The sequence below is a fragment of the Rhinoderma darwinii genome, chromosome 3 (genome assembly GCF_050947455.1).
Source record: "Rhinoderma darwinii isolate aRhiDar2 chromosome 3, aRhiDar2.hap1, whole genome shotgun sequence".
NCBI lineage: Eukaryota > Metazoa > Chordata > Amphibia > Anura > Rhinodermatidae > Rhinoderma > Rhinoderma darwinii.
In genome coordinates this window covers 233,091,305-233,115,958 of record NC_134689.1, presented here as the reverse complement: position 1 = coordinate 233,115,958, position 24,654 = coordinate 233,091,305, and the positions used below count along the sequence as shown (strand labels likewise).

At 41.8% G+C, this 24,654-nt stretch overlaps 1 protein-coding gene across 1 annotated transcript in view; it reads right to left on the bottom strand.

The window, feature by feature from the left end:
* The window catches only part of EXOC4 (exocyst complex component 4), a 410,874-nt gene that overhangs the window by 110,104 nt on the left and 276,116 nt on the right, over window positions 1–24,654 (bottom strand). Inside the window, exon 12 of the mRNA XM_075857508.1 lies at window positions 10,294–10,430. Coding sequence (XP_075713623.1) covers window positions 10,294–10,430 — 137 coding nt within the window. The remainder of the gene's footprint in view (window positions 1–10,293; window positions 10,431–24,654) is intronic.

Sequence of the window (24,654 nt, the reverse complement as noted above, 5' to 3'; positions counted from 1 at the left end):
TATAATCATTACCGGATAAATGCGAGTAAGGATGATAAAGCAAAGATTCTCGTGGAAGAAACACTTGGAAATATTCTTTTATAATTTCTATAACAAGTAAAATCCAATATAATTACATAGACCATCCGACGGGAAAAAAAAAAAAGATGCACGTGGCATGGAGCTTAGCCAGTATAATTAGGTTAATTGTTACTTCCAAAAGCGATTATCAGCTAATTAATTCACAGATCTCTACAAGAAAGACAAAGCCTTCTGTAACAAATCCTTTATCTTACTATCAAAGCGGAAAGGAAACTGGTTAACCTTAATAGCCAATAATATTCAATGTTCACATGATAAGTAAAGCCGGTCAGAGACATGATTATTTTTAATAATAATCGTAATGGTGATAAAAACTATTGGTTCCAATTGATGGAAATCTGCTCTATTTGTCTTCCGCTTTCGCCTCTAGAGGGAGATGAGGGCAAATTCATAGCTGAAACGACCCTATCTCTGTACGTATGCTCATACAGGGAAGGCTGTCAATCACTGGTTGGAACCGCCCACTGGACTCCTAAGCCCAGAATGTGCAGAGGTTTAAAAAATAAAAATAATAAATGACAGGTTATACTGAATCTTACACTACAAAAATACATATTAATCTTCTCCGATCCTGCACTATAACATGCTGCTCGCAGGTTGGACTGCACTTTCAACGTGACAGGTTCTGGCTTCTCTATGGACACCAAAATATCGTTCAATGCTTTCCCAAGTGTTGACTCGCTTAAACTGCCTTGTAAATTACAATTATTTAAAATTTCTGATTAATCTCATTCGGGTACAAGCGATATTAGCTTACGAAGAATCTGAACTCTCTCTAGTAGATCAGATCAACTGGTATCCATGAGCTATAAACCCCACTGTTTTCTAGACTGAAGGAGGTGCAGTGCTCTGTAGGACTTCTGAACTTCCTTGTACTTATTGGACGTTACTGTAAAGGGTTAAAAGACAAATTTCTGCTAGTATTCCTGCATCAAAATTTGCATGTTAGACAAAGATTTTTCTGCGGTTTTCACAGCAAAAGTCACCCCTCTTATTGAACAGAGTGAAATCCATGGTGAAAATACGCAATATAAATTGACATGGTGCAGATTTAAAAAATCCGCACCGCAGGTTCGGTTCATCTGCAGCACGTGGTTGAGATATGCGGATTGCTGAGGATTTTTCACCGCCGAATTCAGATGGAAAATCTGAGGGGGTCACTTTAGAATACAAGGTAGTTTCCTATAAAGGAATGTTTCAGAGACAAAAGTTAATGAGGTGCAGCAGGTAAAGTCAGTAGCCGGCAGATGTCCTGATCGCTCCTGATCTCACCTGACATCAGTGACAGGATAGCACAATACTGGACAGCTCATGTGTCAACCTGGCTGCAATGAGCAGAAATCAAGACGGTCTGCATCATATCAGAGAGAGTTCAATATAAGGGGAGAAAAACAGAATACGTCTAACAGCTAAGGCTCTGTTCACATCTGCGTTTGGGCTTTTCGTTGTTCTGCGCCGCCAGAGGTGCAGAACAAGGGGAAACCGGAAGTGACGGTTCCGTTGCACCATGGACACCACCGGTGGCCGACAGAACGAATGGACTTTAATGGGTTCCATCGGCTTTTCGTGGGGGGGTTTGTGGTTTTACTAGAAACAATAGCGCAACATGGTGTACTATGGTTCCTGGTAATCACTGCCGGACCTCCGATAGTGGCCCCTAATGGAGCCTCCAATGCAGATAGGAACAATTGCATCCAGTCCAGGTTTTAACCGTCATAACGGTTGGTATTTTTAGTAGAGAAGAGAAGAGATTGATCCAGCGCTGATATTGGTTTAAAAGGGAAAAGCACGTCCCATGTTTATTGTAGAAAAAATTAAAATTGGAAAGGAGACGCAGTCCCAAGGCAAAGGTAGGAGATGTGTGGGTAGATACCCAAAGCCTACGCGTTTCGAACGCGGTCTGCGTTCTTAGTCATGGCAGGAAGGTGTATTTTTAACCCCTTCCCGCCGCAGCCCTTTTTCAGATTTTCATTTTAGTTTTTCCCTCCCCACCTTCCAAAAGCCATAACGTCGTTATTTTTCCGTCTATATAGTACTATCAGGGCTTAATTTTTGCGGGACGAGTTGTCGTTTTTCGTAGCACCATTTATTTTGCCATATAATGTACTAGGAAACTGGAAAAAAAATATTTGTGGGGTAGAAAATGAAAAAAACAGCGATTCCTCCATGTTTTTTTTGCGTGCCGTTTTTACGGAATTCACTGTGCAATTAAAACAACATATGAACTTTATTCTCTGGGTCAATACGATTACGGCAATATCAAATATATATATTTTTTTCTATATTTTACTACTTTTACAAGAAAAAACCTAAGCGAAAATTTTTTTATTTATTTTGTATCGCCAAATTCCGAGAGCCATAACTTTATTATTTTTCCGTCGATTAAGTGGTATGAGGGCTTATTTTTTGCGGGATAAGGCCCCATGCACACGACCGTAAAAAACCTCAATTTTTGCGGACCGCAATTGTGGCCCGCAAAAATGGACCCATTCACTTTCATTGAACGCGGACACCTTTCCGTAGCGCTGGTGTCCGTGCCGTAGAGATGTTCCGAAAATTATGGAACATGTCCGTTCTTTTGCATTTTGCGGGCCGTGCTCCCATACTTTGTATGGGAGCACGGCCCGAAAATGCGGGTGGCAGACGGCGGCCGGCCGTGCCTGCATTCGCGGGCCGTGATTGCGGGCACAGTCGTGTGCATGGGGCCTAAGCTGTAGTTTTTAATAATACGATTTTGGTGTAAATGCGACGGTTTGATCACTTTTTATTTCCTTTTTTGTGGGAGATTAGGTAACAAAAAAATAGAGATTCTGGCGCTTAAATTTTTTTTTACGCCGTACTCCGTGCGGGGTTAAATAATGATATATTGTAATAGTTCTGACTTTTACGGACGCGGCGATACCAATTATGTTTATTTATTTTTTTACTATGGTCTAGGGGGAAAATGGGAAACGGGGGTTTTTTTTGAACTTTTAATATTTATTTATTTTTTTACACAAAAAAAACAACTTTATTTAACTCATTTTTACTTTTTTTTTTTATTAGTCCCCCTAGGGGACTTCAACCAGCGATCGTTAGATCGTTTACACTATATACTGCAATACTAATGTATTGCAGTATATCGTGATTTTGACAGGCAAGTATTAAGCCCTGCCTGAGGCAGGGCTTAATAGGTGTACAAAGATGGCGGACCTGGGGGCCTTCATTAGGCCCCCAGGCAGCCGTAGCAACCATCGCCCCCCCCCCCCCGCGATTACGTTGCGGGGGGCGCGATGAGCTCTTAGAGGGGGTCGCCCCCTCTTTCTAACGATTTAAATGCTGCGGTCTCGGTTGACTGCGGCATTTAACGAGTTAAACTAGCGGGATCGCGCTCAATGCCGCAAGTTACTCTGGAGATGTCGGCTGTAACAAACAGCCGACATCGGCATCGTATGAAGCGGGTTCACTCTGTGAGCCCGCTCCATACTTCCCCTACCCGACTTTGGCGTATGGATACGTCAAATGTCGGGAAGGGGTTAAAAAACAAAATTTTAAGAATAGGTTTCTAGAACCCTTTCTTGTTTTAAACAGTTTTTAATGTTGCAGTGTTCCCCACTGATGCCAATGAGAAAACATGACTAATAAGGGCATGCTGTGGTTTAAAAAACATATAATGCAGCATGCCCTGAAAACCACAGTTTTCAAAGTAGTATGTTAATGGAATTTATTAAAACCACATTCACAACGGTGTAAAATCCGGCCACTGCTGTAGTTTACCACAATGGCAAAAATACCATCTGTCAGTTTGGCCTAAACAGCCTGGACTCCAGGATGATATATTTTAACTACACTAAAACATTGCAAAAAAACTAAGCAGGAGAGAGATTTGTGCCGCTGCTGTATTTAAGCAGACTGGATACAATGATGGAAAACACTCTCCACTCCGCTAATAGAGCGATGACATTAATATGCCTTAGCCCCCATGCACACGACCATAGATTTCATCCATAATTGCGGATCGCAAATACGGTCCGCAATTACAGACCCATTCAATTCTACTGACCACTGACACCCCATAAATTTACGGGAAGGTGTCCGGGCCATAGAAAGCCTCTGTAAGAGATAGGACATGTCCTATCTTTTGCTTTTTTTTGGACTGTGCTCCCATACTGTATAATGGAAGCACAGCCCGCAAATGCGGATGGCTGTGCGCGGCAGTCCACGGCCGGCCGTGCCCATAATTCCTGTCATGTGCATGGGGCCTTAAAGAGGAATTTCCAGTGATGACATATCTTAAGGATATGCCATCACTTTTTGGTCTGTGGGGGCCCCACCAAATCAGTAGCGCTGATTCAGAGCTGCGCCTCGATTTAACGTTTTCCCTTGCACAGCGGCGCCCCGGCCACCAATCCTGTAGGGAACTGCATCACGGCCTAATTTAAGTAAATGGTAAAACTTAGATGCAGTTTCATATATGTGAAATTATAACAATACGGCTAAGAAATGCAAATTTATATCTTTCTTTTCTTTAGTAATTTGTTATTAAGTGAGCCACACAAATTTAATTGACGAAACAATCCCTGTTCCCTTCTGTGATAAAACAATATCAAATACATGTGTTTTGCCCAACCGACATCATTGTTATAATGTCTAAGAACACAGGTCTCCAATCTTTTCTCGCACACCTCAAGTCTTTAGGTAGTATTTGGGATCTGTGATATGGACACACTTATTATGTGGGTCTATGACATCCATGAGCGTCCATGTCCCAGAAGATGGAACCTGGCAGTATGGGTTTGTTGCGTTGGGGGAGGGTTTTGAATTTTATTTTATTTCACAAGCTTTTTATTTATTTTTTTATATATTTTTTTTACTTCCACTTTTTTCCTGGGCCGGAGGAAGCTTTCATAACAAGATCTGTGTTATCCCAGTATGTAGACTAGATAATATTGATCTAATGCCATTGCAACGTTAAGGGTGAAATCCGCAACAAAATCCTCATGGTACACATATAGATTTTAAGGGAGATTCACTGTATAACAGATGGCCTTGGCCAGAAGTTTGTCTACGTACAGCCTCACAAATATATATACCCCTCATATATAATCTTGCGAGATTACGATGTAACCTGTCATTTCAAACGAGATTACGCTTGCCTTGCTGGAATCTCACAGAAAAGATTCAGAAGTGTCAGGATTCTGAATACACATCACGTCCAGGCTGGAGGTAATGTATATTCATTATCAGGACACTGCAGTAATGTTAGTGTTTGTGTATGTAGCTGCATATAACGATATAACTATATCGCTAGTGCAGTGTAAATGAATGGAGAGAAGTGTATGACGCTGATTAGTCAGCGTCAAACACTCCTCTGTACAACGCCCACTTGGTCTAAAGTAAAACACACCCACTTGGGCATTAAGACACATTAGCATAAAACTAAAAATCGCTCATAAAGTGGTTTAAAATATATAGTTTTTCTAAATTAAAAGCATTACTGTCACCTACATTACAGCGCCGATCTCTTTATCTAGGAGATAGGGCACTTATGTGGTGACAGAGCCTCTTTAAAGTGATTTTCCCCATCAAAGACATTTATTATATATCCACATGATACGACAGATAGGTGCGGGTCCCAGAGGTGGCATCCATCTCTAGAAAGGGGCCCCCTAAATCCAGTTCTAGCTCTGTGTTCCGGCTGATATCCGACCATGAAGAAGAAAACAGCATAGCTCCCTGAGCTGCGCTGTTTCCGTAACTCCCATAGTAGTGAATGGCAGTTACGGAAGCAGCGTAACATGCGGGTTACGCTGTTTCCATAACTACTATTCAGTTCTATGGGACTTATGGAAACAGCGTAGCTCAGCAAGCTACACGGTTTCTTCGTCATGGTCAGAAATAACAAGCTTCAGCCACAACACAAAGAGGTAGAACAGGGTTTAGGGGGCCCCGATCTAGAGATAGATCTGGGACCCGCATCTATCTGACATATCCTGTGGATATATCATAAATGTCCTAGATGAAAAAAACCCTGTAAGTCACCTGACCACACTTCGAGTGAGTAGGGCGGGCGGTTGGAGACAAGGAGGGAATAAAACGGTGGCAGCGGCGGTCAGAGTGAGGTGAGGATATGCTGTGATGGGAGTGGACCAGTCCAGTCACCTGATCTCACGTCACTGACTCCGGTCAGGTGACCGGGTAGGTCCACTCTTGGCCCGGCACGCACCGACCTCACTCAGACCGCCGCCGCCATACTTTGCTCCGTTTGCCCTTCTTCTGCTCCTAAATGCGAGTAGGGCGGACAGAGCCAAGTAGCGAATGACGCGGAGGCAGAGCGGTCTAAGGGAGGTGAGGCACGACCAAATGATCTCGCAGGCTTTATACGGCCCGCACATTCCCCATCCCGGTCTTAAAATATCAAGATCTAATAGTATGGTCAACAGATTAAACGGAATCCAAATACACTTTAGAGTGTTATTTTTACCCCTATTTTGGAATTTGGTATAGATATACCCTCAAGAAAAGAAAAAAAATTAATGAAGAAGTACATCAAATTTAAAAAGGAGTTGAAAGGTTTAGTTAATACTGATCACACATTAGAAGATAAACTCAATATTGTATCAAATACTGTTAAACTGAAGAATTATAATAAAGCTGTCGAAGAACACCAGTGTATGGTTCTACAGTATAATTATGTGTCAACATGCCTTACGTAAGGGCGCAGTTGGGAAGGTAGGGTACGTAGCCTAGGTGCTGGGCGGCGTATCATTGTGATGCCGGCAGTCCTGCAGGAGCAGTCAGAACTCACCGAAAGAACACCTAGCTACGACTGTTTCTTTGTAATTGCTAGTACTATATACCTTAATGGAAATTAAGTTCTAGCTTAAAAATCACAAGTGTCTCACTAAAAAAAACATTTAAAAACAGATGGCCAGTATTTATTTGTAGAAGAATAAACATATGACATGTGTCACGTAAAAGCCAATGTGAGTGATAATAACACTGAGCGATTTCATTTTCCACACGAGAGAATTAGCCCGTGCTACAGGAAACAAGGATTCTAGATGTCTATTAGCATCGTGCCTGGCAATGTACTCTGCTAATCCAATCATCAAAGCGATCACCAATAATTTGATTTCTTATTACCCATTTGCAAATGCACTAACGTAACTAGCATGCAATTTCACTCTGAGCCCTTGGAGAACCAGAGGGTACCGCAGACAAAGCTGTCCTGACGTTACAGGACAGTCACACTGGTGTTCATGTAGAACATTAACTACAAAGTATAGATTGTTCATGGCGTATGTGTGAGTAATTGCTTTCTCCCGGCATCCAGCATGCAAAACTAATTAAGTTCTGCAGGTCCCCAGTGACACGCTAAACATACAATCCATTTAAAGATTTCATGATTTAGTTATGTTGAGGTTGGTATATAATACTGGCCTTTAACAAAGCAGTTAAGAATATGATCATTGAGGAGTTAACCTATTTATCTTACACTTCCATGGATGCATATACCAATATATATAACAAGCTGATAAGAAGATATCATCTACAACTTTATTATACTATAAACATATTTTCAAGTCAGCTATGACTGAGGGACTTGATGGTCTATCCTTAGGATGAGCCATCCATATTTGATTGGTGGGGGTCCGACCTCCAGGATCCCTGCCAATCAGCACACTTATACCAGTGCCGTATCCTATTCATTGTTTACTCAGGCTCAGTGGCTGTGACTGGTTTTACATCTGTAACTGCTGCAAATGGTGGCTCCCAGGCCATCAGGGCAGTACAGCTGGTACTGCAGTCAGGGGCCTGGCCACAATGTTGAAAAAAAGGGGCCCGCCCACTTCTTAGTATCAGGGCCCCAGCGTTAATTACTTGGAGAAAGCAACGAACCCTTCAAAGTAATAGGGCCCGATCCTTCCTCCGAAGTAACACTGGGGCCCTGAGAGGACTCAGGGGAAGCTTCTGCATGAGCAGCATGAAAGCAAAGGCTTCGTGTAGAGAGAGCCCGCCCACCAGACAGCTTTTTGTCTACACAGCCGACTATACTCTGCAAGACTGGTGAGTGGCCAATCCTACACACACGGTTCTAGATTGTGAGAGCCAGCCTATTGGTTTATCATATGCGCTCCCAATAGCGCTGTAAGGCATGCTTGGAAGTGTGGGCAGGAAGTAATTACTACCGTACTGGGAGATTTGCATATCAGAGACATGCCCCCCACTATGGAGAGAACAGAAAATAGCGGAGCAGCTGGAAAGGAGGAGAAAAATAATTCTGAAAGCACTAAAATGCGGGTGGAACGCCATAACATCGTTGGCGAGTGAGGAGCATGACGATCTTGAACTTTTTGCTGAAAACTCAGGTAAACATTAAAGCGGTTATTGCAGCGAGAGAGTTTAAAAAAAGAAAATAAATGATTGACGAGCATACTGGTTTGAAATACGAATAGTGGCGAAAACAATCCAGTATCATTTGTATTTCTGTTCTGTTGATTTTTTTCTGGGGTTGTATACTTTTACAAGGCTGTCTGCCTGTCTGTTTATCCTATAAAGAGAGTCTAAAAAGAAAAAATATATACATATAATCTTATATGTAGCGAACTATATGTGGTGAACAAGAGGTTAATGTGGTGTGGCAGGTAGAGTTGCCAGATAGCAGATGCCCCAAAAGTTCCTGATCTCACTTGACATCAGTGACAGCGTTGCACAATGCTATCTTTGCTGGACACCGCTGCCAAGCTTTACGTGTGAACCTTGCTGCAATAAGCAGAAATGAAGACACTTCTTTTCCCCCCTCATTTTTTTGTTAGATGTTAGAAATGTTTTTAAAGCTAAGGTCATACAATCATAATCCGTGTAACAAGGGAGGATTATAACCTATGTGAGCCCTATTTGTAAAATCAAGTGTTTGTCTTGATACGGATGGCCAGATTCAGCGCCCAGTCCCTGTCAACTCCCTACCCAAATAGTTTCCTACTTAAATGGATTCATCAGGGGATGCTTTTTAAAAACAAAACAAACACACACAAAAAAAACAAACACCAACATGTCCGACCCGGCAGCATGACCTATATAGTGTGGTTAACTTAGGGTGCCACATAGCAGTCTCACATTGCCCCCCACTGACACATCTACAATACCATCTCAGAGTATAGAGCCAATGCTGTTTCACCACCTGTGATGGCTTCTTAGGTAAGGCTCAGTGTATGTGTTTAAAGAGGCTCTGTCACCAGATTTTGCAACGCCTATCTGCTATTGCAGCAGATCGGCGCTGCAATGTAGATAAGAGTAACGTTTTTATTTTTAAAAAACGAGCATTTTTGGCCAAGTTATGACCATTTTTGTATTTATGCAAATGAGGCTTGCTAAAGTCCAACTGGGCGTGTTTAAAGTAAAAGTCCAAGTGGGCGTGTATTATGTGCGTACATCGGGGCGTGTTTACTTCTTTTACTAGCTGGGCGTTCTGATGAGAAGTATCATCCACTTCTCTTCAGAACGCCCAGCTTCTGGCAGTGCAGACACAACCGTGTTCTCCAGAGATCACGCTGTGACGTCACTCACTTCCTGCCCCAGGTCCTGCATCGTGTCGGACGAGCGAGGACACATTGGCACCAGAGGCTACAGTTGTTTCTGCAGCAGCATCGGCGTTTGCAGGTAAGTAGCTACATCGACTTACCTGCAAACGCTGATGCTGCTGCAGAATCAACTGTAGCCTCTGGTGCCGATGTGTCCTCGCTCGTCCGACACGATGCAGGACCTGGGGCAGGAAGTGAGTGACGTCACAGCGTGATCTCTCGAGAACACGCTGTGTGTCTGCACTGCCAGAAGCTGGGTGTTAACGAACAGAAGTGGATGATGCTGATTCGTCAGCATCACACACTCCCATTCCTAACGCCCAGCTAGTAAAAGAAGTAAAAACGCCCCGATGTACGCACATAATACACGCCCACTTGGACTTTTACTGTAAACACGCCCAGTTGTACTTTTGCAAGCCTCATTTGCATAAATACAAAAATGGTCATAACTTGGCCAAAAATGCTAGTTTTTTAAAAATAAAAACGTTACTGTAATCTACATTGCAGCGCCTATCTGCTGCAATAGCAGATAGGGGTTGCAAAATCTGGTGACAGAGCCTCTTTAAGTTGTATAGCATTATGGAATATGTTGGCGTCTTGTAAGCAACAGGAAATAAATCAATAAATAAACATGATATAGATCCATTACCTGAATGCTGAACTGCAGGTGTCTTTATACTCCTGGAGTTTCACAGACACCATGTTCAGAAATTGATCTGAGTAAGCACTCAAGTCACGCATTAAATTCATCAGGTCCTGAATACTCTTCTCCACAATGACGGTGCTCTAGAAGATAATATAATAACACAGCACATTAGAAATTGTCCAGCTGAAGAATAAGGTGAATGTGCAGTTTTTGGGTTTTTATAGTCAAAGATTCATATTCATAAATAGAGTTACTTGTAAATAGTAAATAGATTATCTTAATAGTCAAAAGTTTCGAGAATATCTTTTAGGACTCAAATTTTGTCCCTTTCATACAACTTTTTACACAGCTACTTGCGGACCAAGTTTTCTTGCTACAGTATTCTTCCCTCTGCTTGGATCTAGCCCTGTTTTATCCAAAAGGATACCTGGAAAGAACATGAACTGCGAATATGGCCGTGTAAATAAAAGATAAGTCAATGGTTTGACTACATAAAAGGATCACTACACTGCACTTTATCAGGAACTTTGCAGGCTGTTGTTGAAAGGCCTTTTTACACTGGCAAATAATCGGACAAACGAGTGTTCAAAGAACGCTCATTCCCGTTAATTGCCCTGTGTAAGCAGGGCAGCGATCAGCAGATGAACGAGCAAACGCTCGTTCATCAGCTGATCGTATCGTTTTAAATGTGAAAAATATCATTGCTGCCGGCAACACATCTCCCTGTGTAAACACAGAGAAGCGCTACCGACATGATACAAATGTATGGGGACGAACGATCTGAGAAAACGACCGCTCGTCCCCATACTGAAAGGAGCAAACGTGTGCCGAGCCGGTGGAAAATTACCTTTAGGGTGACCAGACACTTGCATGATACATTGACAAACATAACTGTAGATAACGTTCTATATGTTTAAAACTAGACACCACAAAATTTTCCATACAATGGGGGAAATCCCATACGAAGAGTATGCCGACTTCTGCCCCATTGCAGCGTGCGAAAGATTCGTTAACAAGGTGCATGTCTTAAAACAATGCCAGGTCGGACTTGACATCTCGTCAGTGTGCTGTCCGTTTTCACAATGGACAGTACATTGACTCATGCAATTCAATAGGACTATTCACACATCCATATTTTTTCTGTATCGTGTCGTTTGTGAGAAATTCACTGCATGTCCTATTCTGGTCTATTTTATTTGACCAGGCTCGCCCATTAAAGTCTATAAAATCTTAAGGGGTCAGGTCCGACCTGACATTGTGACTGTTTTGTCAGTGTGCCGTCCGTTTTAACAATGGACAGTACACTAAGACAAAAATGACACCAAAACTGTGTGTGATCCTGGCCTAAGGGTGTGTTCACATGTGCAGGTTTTGATCAGTTGATCAGGTTTTGTTCATGTTTATCTAATAAGGGTTGTTGGAAACCCAAACCAGGAGAGGATTCAAATAAGATTAGAAGTAGTATCTGTCCTTTCTACTTTCTCTCCACTCCTGGTTTTGGCTTCAAAAACTGCATAAATAAACCTGAACAAAAGCTGCACACCCTGGAGACAACAGCCAGAGCATCAGTTCAGAGATGAGTGATGCACTCAGTATAAAGAATAATCACTACACTATATCTCTCCATACGGTATATGTCCATACTGTATATAAAAACCACTAGTTACAACAAACGCGAGAGCCAAGACTTAAAAAAGTTACTTGGTGAAAAGTTTAATAAAAAGTTTAGGATTAAGTCAGAACCATTAGAATAAATTCTAAAACAAATGTAGTCGGGTAGTTAAATGATCTGAACGGTAAGATGTCAACATACGATTTGAATCTAATTAAAAGCGTACCATCCAAAAATCTATCACGCTACGTGTCTCATCTTTCCTTCATTCTTAAGTTGCATGCAGTCACTTCCTAGTATCCGACAAGCATTAAATTCCCACTGAGAGATTTTCGAACATTACTCATTCCCACTGTTGTCAGTGACTGGGGCTCTTCGGCAGGGGGCTCCGGTGACCCGAGGTGGCAGCTCTCATTAGGGAAGAGATGCTCATCTATAAATCAAAATGTCAGCATCGCAAGAGCCTGCTGCTGGTGGCAGCCTGGAAGACTGGTGCGTTCTGCTCCATGCAGCTTCACCTGTCTTTGGGGATGGGCTGCAGCTAATAATCCATTATACACTGACACCTTTTGCTGACTCAGCTCCCACTGTCCTCCTTCTAGCACACACTGAGGGATGTCTGATTCAGCTGATGGAATCTTGATAACTTCTACACTACATTGCTAGAAACTTATTGGAAAACGTCCCCGACTAGTCAGAAATTATAACTGCGATGATGCCTGCAAACCAGAATGCATACCTTAAATCATAAAATAGAGAAATCAAGGGTATGTCATTTATCATTTAGACGAGTGCAGAAAAAATAGTTACAAAAATACAAATTAAATAAATTGCTGGAGTCCTTTGACATTCAGTTTTAACTTATTCCAGCCATTAACCTGTTGCGCTAGAGTATTTATATAGGTTATGCCTCACAGAAATAAATCATGCTTTGCATCTGCTGTGTACACCTGGGAATCCATAAGGCATTGTTCACATTGACGTCACGGCTTCTGTTTTTACAGGAGCCATGACGGTTAGGACCCATGGGTTAAGATCCGTTTTGTAATTAATGATGACAGATCTCATTCACTTATGAGTCTTTTTTTAATTTTACTGGACAGAATACAGCAAAATCCGAACACAGAAGAACCAATAAAGTCTGAACATAATAATAATCTTTATTTATATAGCGCCAACATATTACGCAGCACTTTACAATTTAGAGGGAACATGAAACAAACAATATCAGACATTACATAGTGACAAAGTTCATTTAAAATTCAAATCTGAGGAGTGAGGACCCTGCTCGCAAGAGCATACAATCTATGAGGAAATAAGGGAGACACAAAGTGTAACACTGTTTGTTCTGTACAATAGTCCGGCCATTTTTATACACATGCGGCGGTAACATAAAACATAGTCTAAATAAAAAGTTAAACGGTGGGCACCTAGTCTGACTTCAATACATTTTTTTGCTTATTAATTAATTATTGTAGATAGAAATAGGTTATGTCTGTCTCCACTAATGCTTGTTGGCTAGGAGGGCGACATGTGGAGAAAGGCCTAAGGATTGACATGTTCATAGGGCTACACCACTGTATGGTATACGTCATGGGCTTTCCCACAGTCTTTCTATATTACGTATCCATTAAATGGATACCATTATAGTCTATGATTGACAGATCCATTAAACAGATGCCTAGTAGTGGCATCCATCACCCATAGACTAGAATGCTATGCATTTAACGGATACGTTACAAACTCTCATGACCCCTGTACACGAAGCAGCCTATTAACGGAGGAACCCGTCACAGTCTATGTTTAATTTATACGTCGGGAGAGTTTTCCCAACATATTTACGTTAAACATAGGCAACAAATGTAAACCTAGCCTAACCTGTCTCCATTGGTTACGTTCTCTGGGACATATAGTACAGGTTAAAAAGACCAAACCTGATGCTCTTTGCAAGAAACCACCATGGATGCCCACCTGGACAACAAGCCGATCCAGCACAGCAGAAAAGATCTTTAGACAATGGGCTGATAAGTATCACAAAGCCTCCACTCCATATACAACCTGCATATATTAAAGTACTTACTCTCACACCACTTTCCCTCAACTACCTAACTGCACTATCTCCCTCAACTACTTCCCTTTCCTTTCTAGTAATGCCAAAAACCATATTCACAAGCACATAACAAGTGGGATGGGTCCATCTATAAAGTAAAGTTAGCCGAGCTTGTTCTCCCAGAACTCAGAGAGTGTGTGAATTTAGCTCTATAATGCCCAACCTCTTTTGCCACTATCATCTAATACTATAGTTGTCTTTAAATGTGCAAGACATAAAAAGAAAGATTACCCACCTAACTCTAGTGTAACAAAACGGCACCTGGCATCTTCTTCCTACCGTTTCCAACGCCGATGCTCCTTTAAGTGGTCAGCGTGTGGTACTACACAATGGAACTTTCTAGTGGTCACTCAGAGGAGCTACCTTCAAAGTAGAAGACCTCTCCCTGGTGCCACATGCTGTAATTAGACTTCCCATATAAGTCTCTCTGAGCACCAACAGGTGCCAGAGTATTAGGTTCCATCCTTACTCCAGCACTCTTGCTCTATAACCTGTGATTGACTATTCGTGTACCTGACCATAGCTTGTGACCATTTCTGAACCTCTGCCTGTGACTCTGACCCATGCCTGTTTACCATCTTTGAACCTGAGCTGGGGACCCTGAGCTAGGCATTGTTTAACTTCTCTTTGGATCTTGAATTGGCCTTTGCCTCTTCATACGGTGATCTGTCTATCTCCAACTAGCCACGATAAGGGGACGGTTAAAAGGGCCACAACCTGCAGGTTCCCGGCCGCTAAATCCATACTGCCTTGCGGTGGTCCCTGGTGAAAACAAGGTGGCTTGTTAGACTCCAAGCCTTGAAAGTGCCTGCAGTAACCCTAAACTTGGCAATTGGAATCCTGTACGTCCAGAGAGGTTCATGACATCTACTGACTGGCATTGTACTACTTGTTATAATCATCCAATATTCCGACTGCTCATGTCACAACTAGCTCAATGAAATTGGTATATTGTACTGGGTCACTATAAAATACAATATTGCCTTCATAAAGCAGAGTCATTTGCATGTCATCACTTTCCATTACACGTTAAGGCTTTACTTCTCTTTTACGGATAGTGGGTGTTGCCATGCAGTCATTTGCTTTAGACCCTGTGGTTCAGTATGAATCCAGAACCACTATCCAATAGCACAGATAGAGCTAAAACTAAAACCAGGCCTTCTAAGACTTCATTCACGTGGCAGTATTTAGGTCAGTATTTGACATCACTATTGGTCAGCTAAAAAAAATAGCAAATGGTCCAAAATACAGGTGCAAATATTTCCTTTATATCTTTTTCCTGTGTCCACTTAGGGCTGGTCGATTAATTGAATTAACTTGATTAATTTGACATTAAGTTTGCATGATTCTGAATTTACTCAGTTTCGTGATATCAATGTAATCCCCACACCCACGACAGGTGGTTAAAAACATTATTAACAAACAGGCACGCTGCAAAGTATGCCCAACTGCCTCACTGAACGCTGTTCCATACTTTACTAATCTGCGGACAGCTCCGGTAGAAACCGTCCGGGAAGCAGGTAAAGTTGTATTGACTAGCAGGCGCTAAGTCTGCCTGTGTCCTAATAGATTTATTACCAGAGCCAATAAGAGGCAGTGAGAGGAAGCCTCCATCTGTGCTACTGATGTAAAACGCAGCTGCCGAGGGTAACCAGCTCCCGAAGTGTCCAAAGGGCGGCTCATAAATCAAAACAAGCAGATTTCATCCTCTTACCTCAACTAACAAAGAGTCTGAAGTAATGTGTATGTATGTAGTGTCCCCATAAAATGGCCCGAAGAATGTCCATATACAGATGTAGCCATCTTTATCTTGACTTTGACACATTAAATACACAGTGCCAAGAAACTTTAACTTGACTTTTCAATGGCTTTTGTTGTGTGATATCACGCTGCAGCAAGTTATCAGAGTCAAGATGACTACATCTGTATAGTGTGAGCAGTGTGCCACCTCAGATATAAAGTACTAGCAGAGGGGCACCATATCAAAGTGCCAGCATAGCTTCAGAAAACAGCCATTTTTTTATTTTCTTTGAAGTTAAAAAACCCAGTAATCTAGCATAAAAATAAGCGTATTCTACCTAATTGTTCTGCCATATTACTGGTGATATAATACCTGACTGTGCTGCTGTATTATTGGTACTTATTACAGAACGAGCAGTAATATAGCAGCACAATACCACCATTTATGTCCTCTGCTATGAGTAAAGACCTACAGGCACAGCACACAAGTCTCTTATAATAACTATAAAGGGGTCTTCAAGAGCTATAACACTGATGATATGCAGGACCTCCAATGATCAGCATAATCAAGAGGACGTGGCGATCATTATAACAGAGGTTGGACACCCCCCCCCCCCCCCGATCAAACATTGATGGCCTATGCAAAGGATTGGTTAACATTGTTATTGTCCAGAAAAACCCTTTCATTTCTATTTTTTTTTATTTGCCCACTAAAAAAATGATTTAGATCCTAACTTTTTTTTTTTTTTACATAGGAGCCAATGGTGCCCAAGTAAAATACTTATATTATAAGAAAATATTTAATAGTGTTTTACTACTTTCTTTAAAAGGAATCCATCAGCAGTTTTGAGGCCTCAAAACCGCTGACAGAGCGATGTAGAGGAGGGGTGGGCATTGTAAATAATAATTCTAGTCTCGGTAATGCAAGCTGCATGACAGAGAAACTGCAGTTGGTTTCCCCAGTGCTGCCACCGAAAGTGCCACAGTGGCGGGCACTTGATGTGCAAGTGCTTCTGCACAGGATAGGTGATAAGTGTCTGAAGGCTGGTACCCCCACCTATCACAAGAACGGGGGTCCCGTATACCCCTTTTGAATGGAGCGGTGGTTGGGCATTCATCTCTATAAAACCGATCGGGGTTTCCGAGCGCTGTACTATACACCTACTATGGATAGGTGGTGTTTGTGGGAAAACCCCTTTAAAGAGGCTCTGTCACCAGATTCTCAAATCCCTATCTCCTATTGCATGTGATCGGCGCTGCAATGTAGATAACAGTAACGTTTTTTGTTTTTTAAAAACGTTCATTTTTGGCCAAGTTATGAGCTATTTTATATATATGCAAATGAGCTTTGAAATGGACAATTGGGCGTTTTTTTTTTCGTTATGTCCAACTGGGCGTGTATTGTGTTTTTAACTGGGCGTGTTTACGTGTATGACGCTGACCAATCAGTGACCAGTCAGCGTCATACACTCCTCTCCATTCATTTACACAGCACATAGTGTTCTTACTAGAACGATGTGCCACCACATACACAAGTGTCCTGATAAAGAATACACATGAAATCCAGCCTGGACGTCATGTGTATTCAGAATCCTGACACTTCTGAATCTTTTCTGTGAGATTCCAGCAAGTCACGCGTAATCTCGCAAGATTACGGAGGTAAACGAGATTTTGTTTCCCTTGCTGGAAATCTCAAAGAAAAGATTCAGAAGTGTCAGGATTCTGAATACACATGACGTCCTGGCTGGATTTAATGTGTATTCATTATCAGGACACTTGATTAACGTTAATCTCTGTGTATGTGGCTGCACATCGCTGCTGTGTAAATGAATGGAGAGGAGTGTATGACGCTGACTGGTCACTGATTGGTCAGCGTCATACACGTAGACACGCCCAGTTAAAAACACAATACACGCCCAGTTGGACATAACGAAAAAAAAACGCCCAATTGTCCATTTCAAAGCTCATTTGCATATATATAAAATAGCTCATAACTTGGCCAAAAATGAACGTTTAAAAAAAAACAAAACGTTACTGTTATCTACATTGCAGCGCCGATCACATGCAATAGGAGATAGGGATTTGAGAATCTGGTGACAGAGCCTCTTTAAGTGGTTTTGCTCTCTCCATAGAATCATCTATTCCACCTATTGTTTGTTTTTAAGCTGTAGACGTATGCTAAATAACCATTCGGAAATGTAGTAAATGAGGTTGAGCCATACCTTTCACGCTGGTATTCAGAATTAACAATTAGGGTATGTGCACACACACTAATTACGTCCGTAATTGACGGACGTATTTCGGCCGCAAGTACCGGACCGAACACAATGCAGGGAGCCGGGCTCCTAGCATCATACTTATGTACGATGCTAGGAGTCCCTGCCTCGTTGCAGGACAACTGTCCCGTACTGTAATCATGTTTTCAGTACGGGACAGTTGTCCTGCAGCGAGGCAGGGACTCCTAGCATCGTACATAAGTATGATGCTAGGAGCCCGGCTCCCTGCATTGTGTTCGGTCCGGTACTTGCGGCCGAAATACGTCCGTAAATTACGGACGTAATTAGTGTGTGTGCACATACCCTTAATCAAACAAGTCAGTAAATAAAAAAAAAAGTCTTATAAACAAATATTACACAAATTTAATTGCGAACGGAAAATACGCAGCGGAATACAGTAGCAGCAAAGTGGGTGAGATTTAACAAATGTCATCTCCACGCTGCGGAAATTTAGTCCAGAGATTCACCCGCGGTACAAAATTTTACTGGATTGACTTCTTGCGTTTTTCTGATGCACTGTGTAATTTGCTGCAGAATTTCTTACAGGGGGTGAAAATGACATCATAGGGAAAATAAATATAGCCAATAGCCCTTGAAATAACCACCAAAAAAACAAAAAACGCAGCAAAAATCTGCACTATTTTCCGCAGCATGAAACGGTGCGGATGTTCGGCAATGAATTGTATGGCAGTTGATTCGTAAATGCTGTGGAAATTTTCTGCAGCAAATCCATTACGTATGGACATGCCCTAATAGTGAAATCGAGAGCCATTATTATTTTGCATTATGAATGAATTATGAATTAACATGATGCAAAGAAATTCCGTCTTACATAGTATATTTTATTTTTATTCTTGTAGACTCAAAAAATGGATCCTGCAGAAAAATACAGAAAATAAAAAAGCTGACTTGGTAAAAGAGCATAACCCTTCACTAACTGCAGAAATCTCACTTCACTCCCATTGTGCTGAGTTTATGGTTTTATGGCAAATTGCATTAACCGGCGATTTGCTGATCATTAAGTAGTTCTAATCAGTCATTTACTATATCTCGTGCCCCTGCCATTCAGGGGACGCAGACTGCTGTAAAAAGCTGCATTGCGATAGTGTTGTAGTTGGCTCTGCAGATCTCTGCAGTGAAGATTGGTGCTGTTCACGCCTTCTCTGCGCAGCTCAATAATACACTGAACACATTGCCAGCCACTATTGTGTCTGAAACCGAACACATCCAACAAATAAATCAATCATTGCACATTTTCTCCCAGATTTAATTGAAGTTTACAACATCTCTGATATTATAATGCAGCTATAACTGAATAGTTAAATGATTCTATCTGGCCCCCAAGACACCCAGAGTCCCAAGAGATTCTTCAAGTAAATACAATTCTTTTGTAATAGATATTACCTTTCTCTGACACTTAGGCCCCATGCACACAAACTAAGTTTGCTTCGATAATTACGGAATCCGTAATTACGGATGAAATTGCGGACCCACTCCTTTCTATAGGCATAGCATAGCTATGATTAAGAACCCTAGAGGTTTGAAACGCGTAAGCGTGGTCCCGAGATTATCATTTTAATTGTTTTGTTTATAAAATGACCAAATAAAACGTATATTTTTTTATACGAGTGCTGGATGTATACCGCTTTCCTCCTTTCATTGCCTTATATACCGGCTGTCGACTCAGGATTTCTCTTGGAATATCTTCGAGCACAATCATCATTCACATCGTGGTCTGGAGAAACTTATGGACTAATGCAGTGGAAACGCGGTGAGCGAACCCTTGTATATTTTTTATATTTTTCTTAATTCACATGTAAGACAGTGAAAACAGAACATATCTAGCAATATAGAACACCTGCATTATAAGATATATGTGCCACATATATTAATCACTGATAAAGACATGTAAATAGACCACAAAGTAAAGTGTCAGTGCTATGAATAAGAAAAGGCCTGAAGATGCAATGGAGTACATAAGAGCATGTAGCCACAAATAGTGGATGAGAGCTGAAACGTGAGAATTGGAAAAAAGATTATACACATACACATATTTAGTATAATATAAAGGAAGGATTATTTATAAAACTTAGGCCCCATGCACGCGAACGTACTTTTGCGGCCGCAATTCCCCCGAAAATCCACGGGAGAATTTCGGCCCCATTAATTTCTATGGGGCCATGCACACGACCGTAGTTTTTACGGTCTGTGCATGGCCCGGGAGCCCGCACCGTAGAAAGAACGGGCTCATTGAAAATAATGGCCGCGGCCATGTGCATTGCCCGCAATTTGCGGGCGGGTTGCGGCTGACAGTCCGCTGCCGGCCGACCCGAAAATCTGTGCACATGGCTACGGTCGTGTGCAGGAGGGCTTAGCTTTTATTAAGCTTGAATAATACATGGCACATCACGTTCTTTTATGAAACATGTACTGAAATACAATCATATAAGTATCAAGGAGGCAGCGGTATATATCACTGAGCTTTGTGGACAGTGTTACTATCTATATCTGTCCTATTTATTATCAGGTCTGCATTCAGAACGGATAGACTATCTCAAAGCCGGATAACCTAATCTGCCTAAGTTTAAATTCTGAGTGCAATAAGCAACTCCACCTCCTACGCGTTTCACCCTATTCTGGGTTCGTCAGGGAGACGTCAGGAGGATCTGACTCATTCGTGTTTGGCAGTGGCAGCGAACGCTTCATTTCCGCGTCTTTTTGTGTATCAGTAAGACCCTCCCCTTCCGGAGGTTTGGCTGTCCCATAGCCAATCACTGGTAGGTTCACTTGCTTCATCACCCTTGGTGATTGCCAGCATCTCATTGGGCCGATTCTATTAGCGTCCTCAGTGGGATGTTTATGCATCATCCCTACTGGCCTACAGCTCTGTCAGTCACTGTGCGATTCTGAGTATTCGTTCCCATGCAATATGTTATTGCAGTTAATTCAATCATCAAATATGAGGCAAATATCAGGGGGCTTCATTAATATCCCATATCTCCACGTGTATTATCTCCTCAGTGAAACATGTTGTAATAGACACCTTACGATTTTTGGCAGCACCATTAATGATAATATCTAGCTGCCCCCTTGGCTCAATATATTCTGATGTAGATTAAGAAAAAATTCAAGACGACTCATTGTGGGCGGTGCTATAGTATCGTACTATAGATTACCTACAAATAACCGTTAGTCATGAGGATACAAAAGAGCTGAGAGACTTCTCGTTATTACACAGCTCTGGATAAATATATTGTATTGGTCACAGCCCATTAGATCTTCTCTTGGTAATATTTCACCTTGACTAGTATTCTATTACATTGCCATTAAGTAGCTCTACACGAAACTTGCAAGTTTACATTATCATTGATACCTTCTGGGGTGACTGATCTCATTTTATATATCCATCTTGACTCAGTCTGCAGCAGCAGTTTCACCCATTCACCCCCTCTTGGGCTAGGCTCAACTTGCTGAATGCCCTGAAATTTTATGGCTTTGGGGTCACCCTCATGTGTCTGCCATACTTGTCGTGATATTGTGGTGTCCCTTCTGTTGAGGATGTCATTGTAATGGCATCTAATACGTCTTCTAAACTCTCTTAGTTTTACCTATATAATCCTTGGGGCATGTACATTTTGCCAAGTATATCACCCCCCTGGACTTACAGTTGATAAAGTGTTTAGAGAATCCTGCATAGGGAATGATGCCAAGCCCTGGGTCGCTCATAAGATCCAAAGGCCCGTATGGGTCGATCTCTTACATTTACTCTCATCTTATACGTGCAAAGGCAAACAAAGCAGCCTTTCCAGCCCTGGATAAGTGGAAGGCGTTGATTACATCCCTGGATGAGGAGTCCAGTTTGGATCTCTTAGAATCCCATGGATTTGTTTAGTTTCACCAGCAATAACAAACTTATACAATTTTATATTATCCATCAAAGATATCGCACCCCCATTCGACTTCATAAAAAGGGTAGAATACCTGCTCCCCAGTGTCAGATGTTCACAACGTCCTGCAGACTTACAACACATTATATGGGGTTGCCTTGTGTTGCAGCATTTTTGGGCTGAGGTCACTGGTCTTTTATCACAGATACTAAATATGTCAGTGGCATTGGATCTGGGGATCTGTTTGTTCGGATTGATGAAGGAGGAGTTCTGCCCTCATCATACCCGCATCGGTCTTAGGGAGACTATTAATGGCCAGGAAGACCGTGGCCCTTAGATGGATGTATAGGAGGTCACCCACAAGTACTATGTGGATTCAATTGGTGAACTCAATGATTCCTTATGAATATATGGCCTATATTAATAGGCGATGTCCAGATAAATTTCACCGGGTCTGGGACCCTTGGTGCGGATCAGCCATTACATCCTACGCCGACATTCACATATCCTCTTACCCTTTGATAGGCATAAAAAAATCACAGGGCCCCAACATCCTACACCACTGCAGACCTAACCTGTGCTATTAGAGTTTTCACTGCATAATCCCCCGATGTCATTGGATATAAGCCCCTCAGAAGCTATGGGGTTGTGGGTGGATCTCCTCCTAACCTATACTAGTTATTGTATGTTTAAATATACTGCCTCTATACTGCTCTTTGCCTCAATATTTTTTCTATAATTTCAGACACTGGGTAGATTAAGCACCGCACGTTACTAATGTTCATGTTTAAAGTTTACTGTATGGTATTGTTAATGCTGATCCTTGTAACACGTATTTATATGTCTTTGATAGGCCTATTAAAACCGCCCATACTAAACTGTTAAATGCCCGCCGATCCAAATTTATTCTCTTTTTGCATATTTGTCACACTTGAATGTTTCAGCACTGAGAGCCCCCACCTTCGCAAAAACGAAGCGGCAGAATTGCTTTGTGTCTGTTCGGCTTTTTCCGGAAATCAATGTATCGGAGTATGGGCACAATAGAAAGTCTATGAGCCCGTACTCCGATACATCGGCTTTACGGAAAAAGCTGAACAGAAATTAAGCGGCTAAGCGCTCACATGAGCATTTCTGCCGCTCCGTTTTAGCGATTGGTGGGGGTCTCAGTGCTCAGACCCCAACAATCAAAACTTCTGACATGTCTTTAGGACATGTCAGAAGTTTGTCGAACATTTAGTTACCCTTTAATGAGGATTTCATTTAATAATAGAAAAATGCTGTTCAGCCCTACCTGGCCCTATGTGAAAAAGTACATGTCCCCTTAGCTACTAAATAAGCCACTTAAACAAATTCAATTAACAATTGGGTTGAATTTGACTAGCCGATTAGAGGCAGGATTACGGACAGACCTGTTGAATCCTAACATAACTCAAAGGTGTTTTTTTATTCTTGGAAATTTATTGCATATCCACAGGACAAATGTGAATAAAAGCAGTTTCGGTAGCTCTCGAGTTCCAGAAACATTACTAAAATAGAACCTGTCTGGCAATGTGAAGCAGGCTAGAAGTTCTTAAAAAGTTGCACATGATACCACGTTCTAAAGAGATTCAAATACAGATGCAAGACAAAATAATTGAAATATAATGGTTTGGAAAGGGTCGGAAGCATTTCCCAAACCGAACACACTGCAGGGAGCCGGGCTCCTAGCATCAGTTATCTGTGACGCTAGGTGTCAATGCCTCTCCGTGGAACTACTGTCCCGTATTGAAAACATGATTACAGTACGCGACAGTTTTCCCGCAGCGATACAGTGAGACCTAGGGTCACAGATAACCATGATGCTAGGAGCCCGGCTCCCTGCAGTGTGTTCGGTTCGCGAAAATGCGGCCGACGTACGGACCGTATATCACGGGCCAAACACGCGCATGTGTGGGAGGCCTTAGGCTTCGGAAATCCAGTGAACCACAGAGAAAACCATAATCCACGAATGGAAAAACAGTGGTGAACCTTCCTAGAAATGACCAGCCTACCAAAATTTCACCAATAGCGCATTGAAGCTCATCTAGGTGGTCACAAAAGACCCAGTAAAATATCTAAAGAACTGCAGGCCTCACTTGCCTAAGTTAAAGTCAATGTACACGGTTCCACAATAAGAAAGACACTGGGCAAAAATGTAATCAATGGGAGAGTTGTTAACCAAAAAGAACACAGAGGCACGTCTTGCATTTTCCAAAAAACATCTAGATGACCCACAAGACTTTTAGGATAATATTCTGTGGACTGATGAGTCAAATGTGAATTTTTTTGGAAGACATGGGTCTCGTAACATCTGCTGTGAAGCGAAAACCGAACTTGACTATAAGAACAGGATACCAACAGTCAAACATGGTGCTGGCAGTGTGATGGTTTATGGCTGCTTTGCTTCTGCAGGACTTGCCATAATTGATGGAACCATGAATTATGTATAAGAAATAGAAAATAAGAAAACATCTACCCGTCAGTTCGTGACCTAAAGCTCAAGCGCAGTTGGGTTATGCAGCAGCGCAATGACTCAAAGCACAAAAGCCAGTCCACCTCTGAATGGCTCAAAATAAACATAATGCAATGGACACGAAGCTTTCAAACAACTTATGCTAATCTAATAGTATACCTGATGTCAATTTTGTATTTTACTTAAAATTTAGTTCTTTATCCATGCATATTACTGCCACTAGGTGTCTCTACCTTTCTGTAACCTGC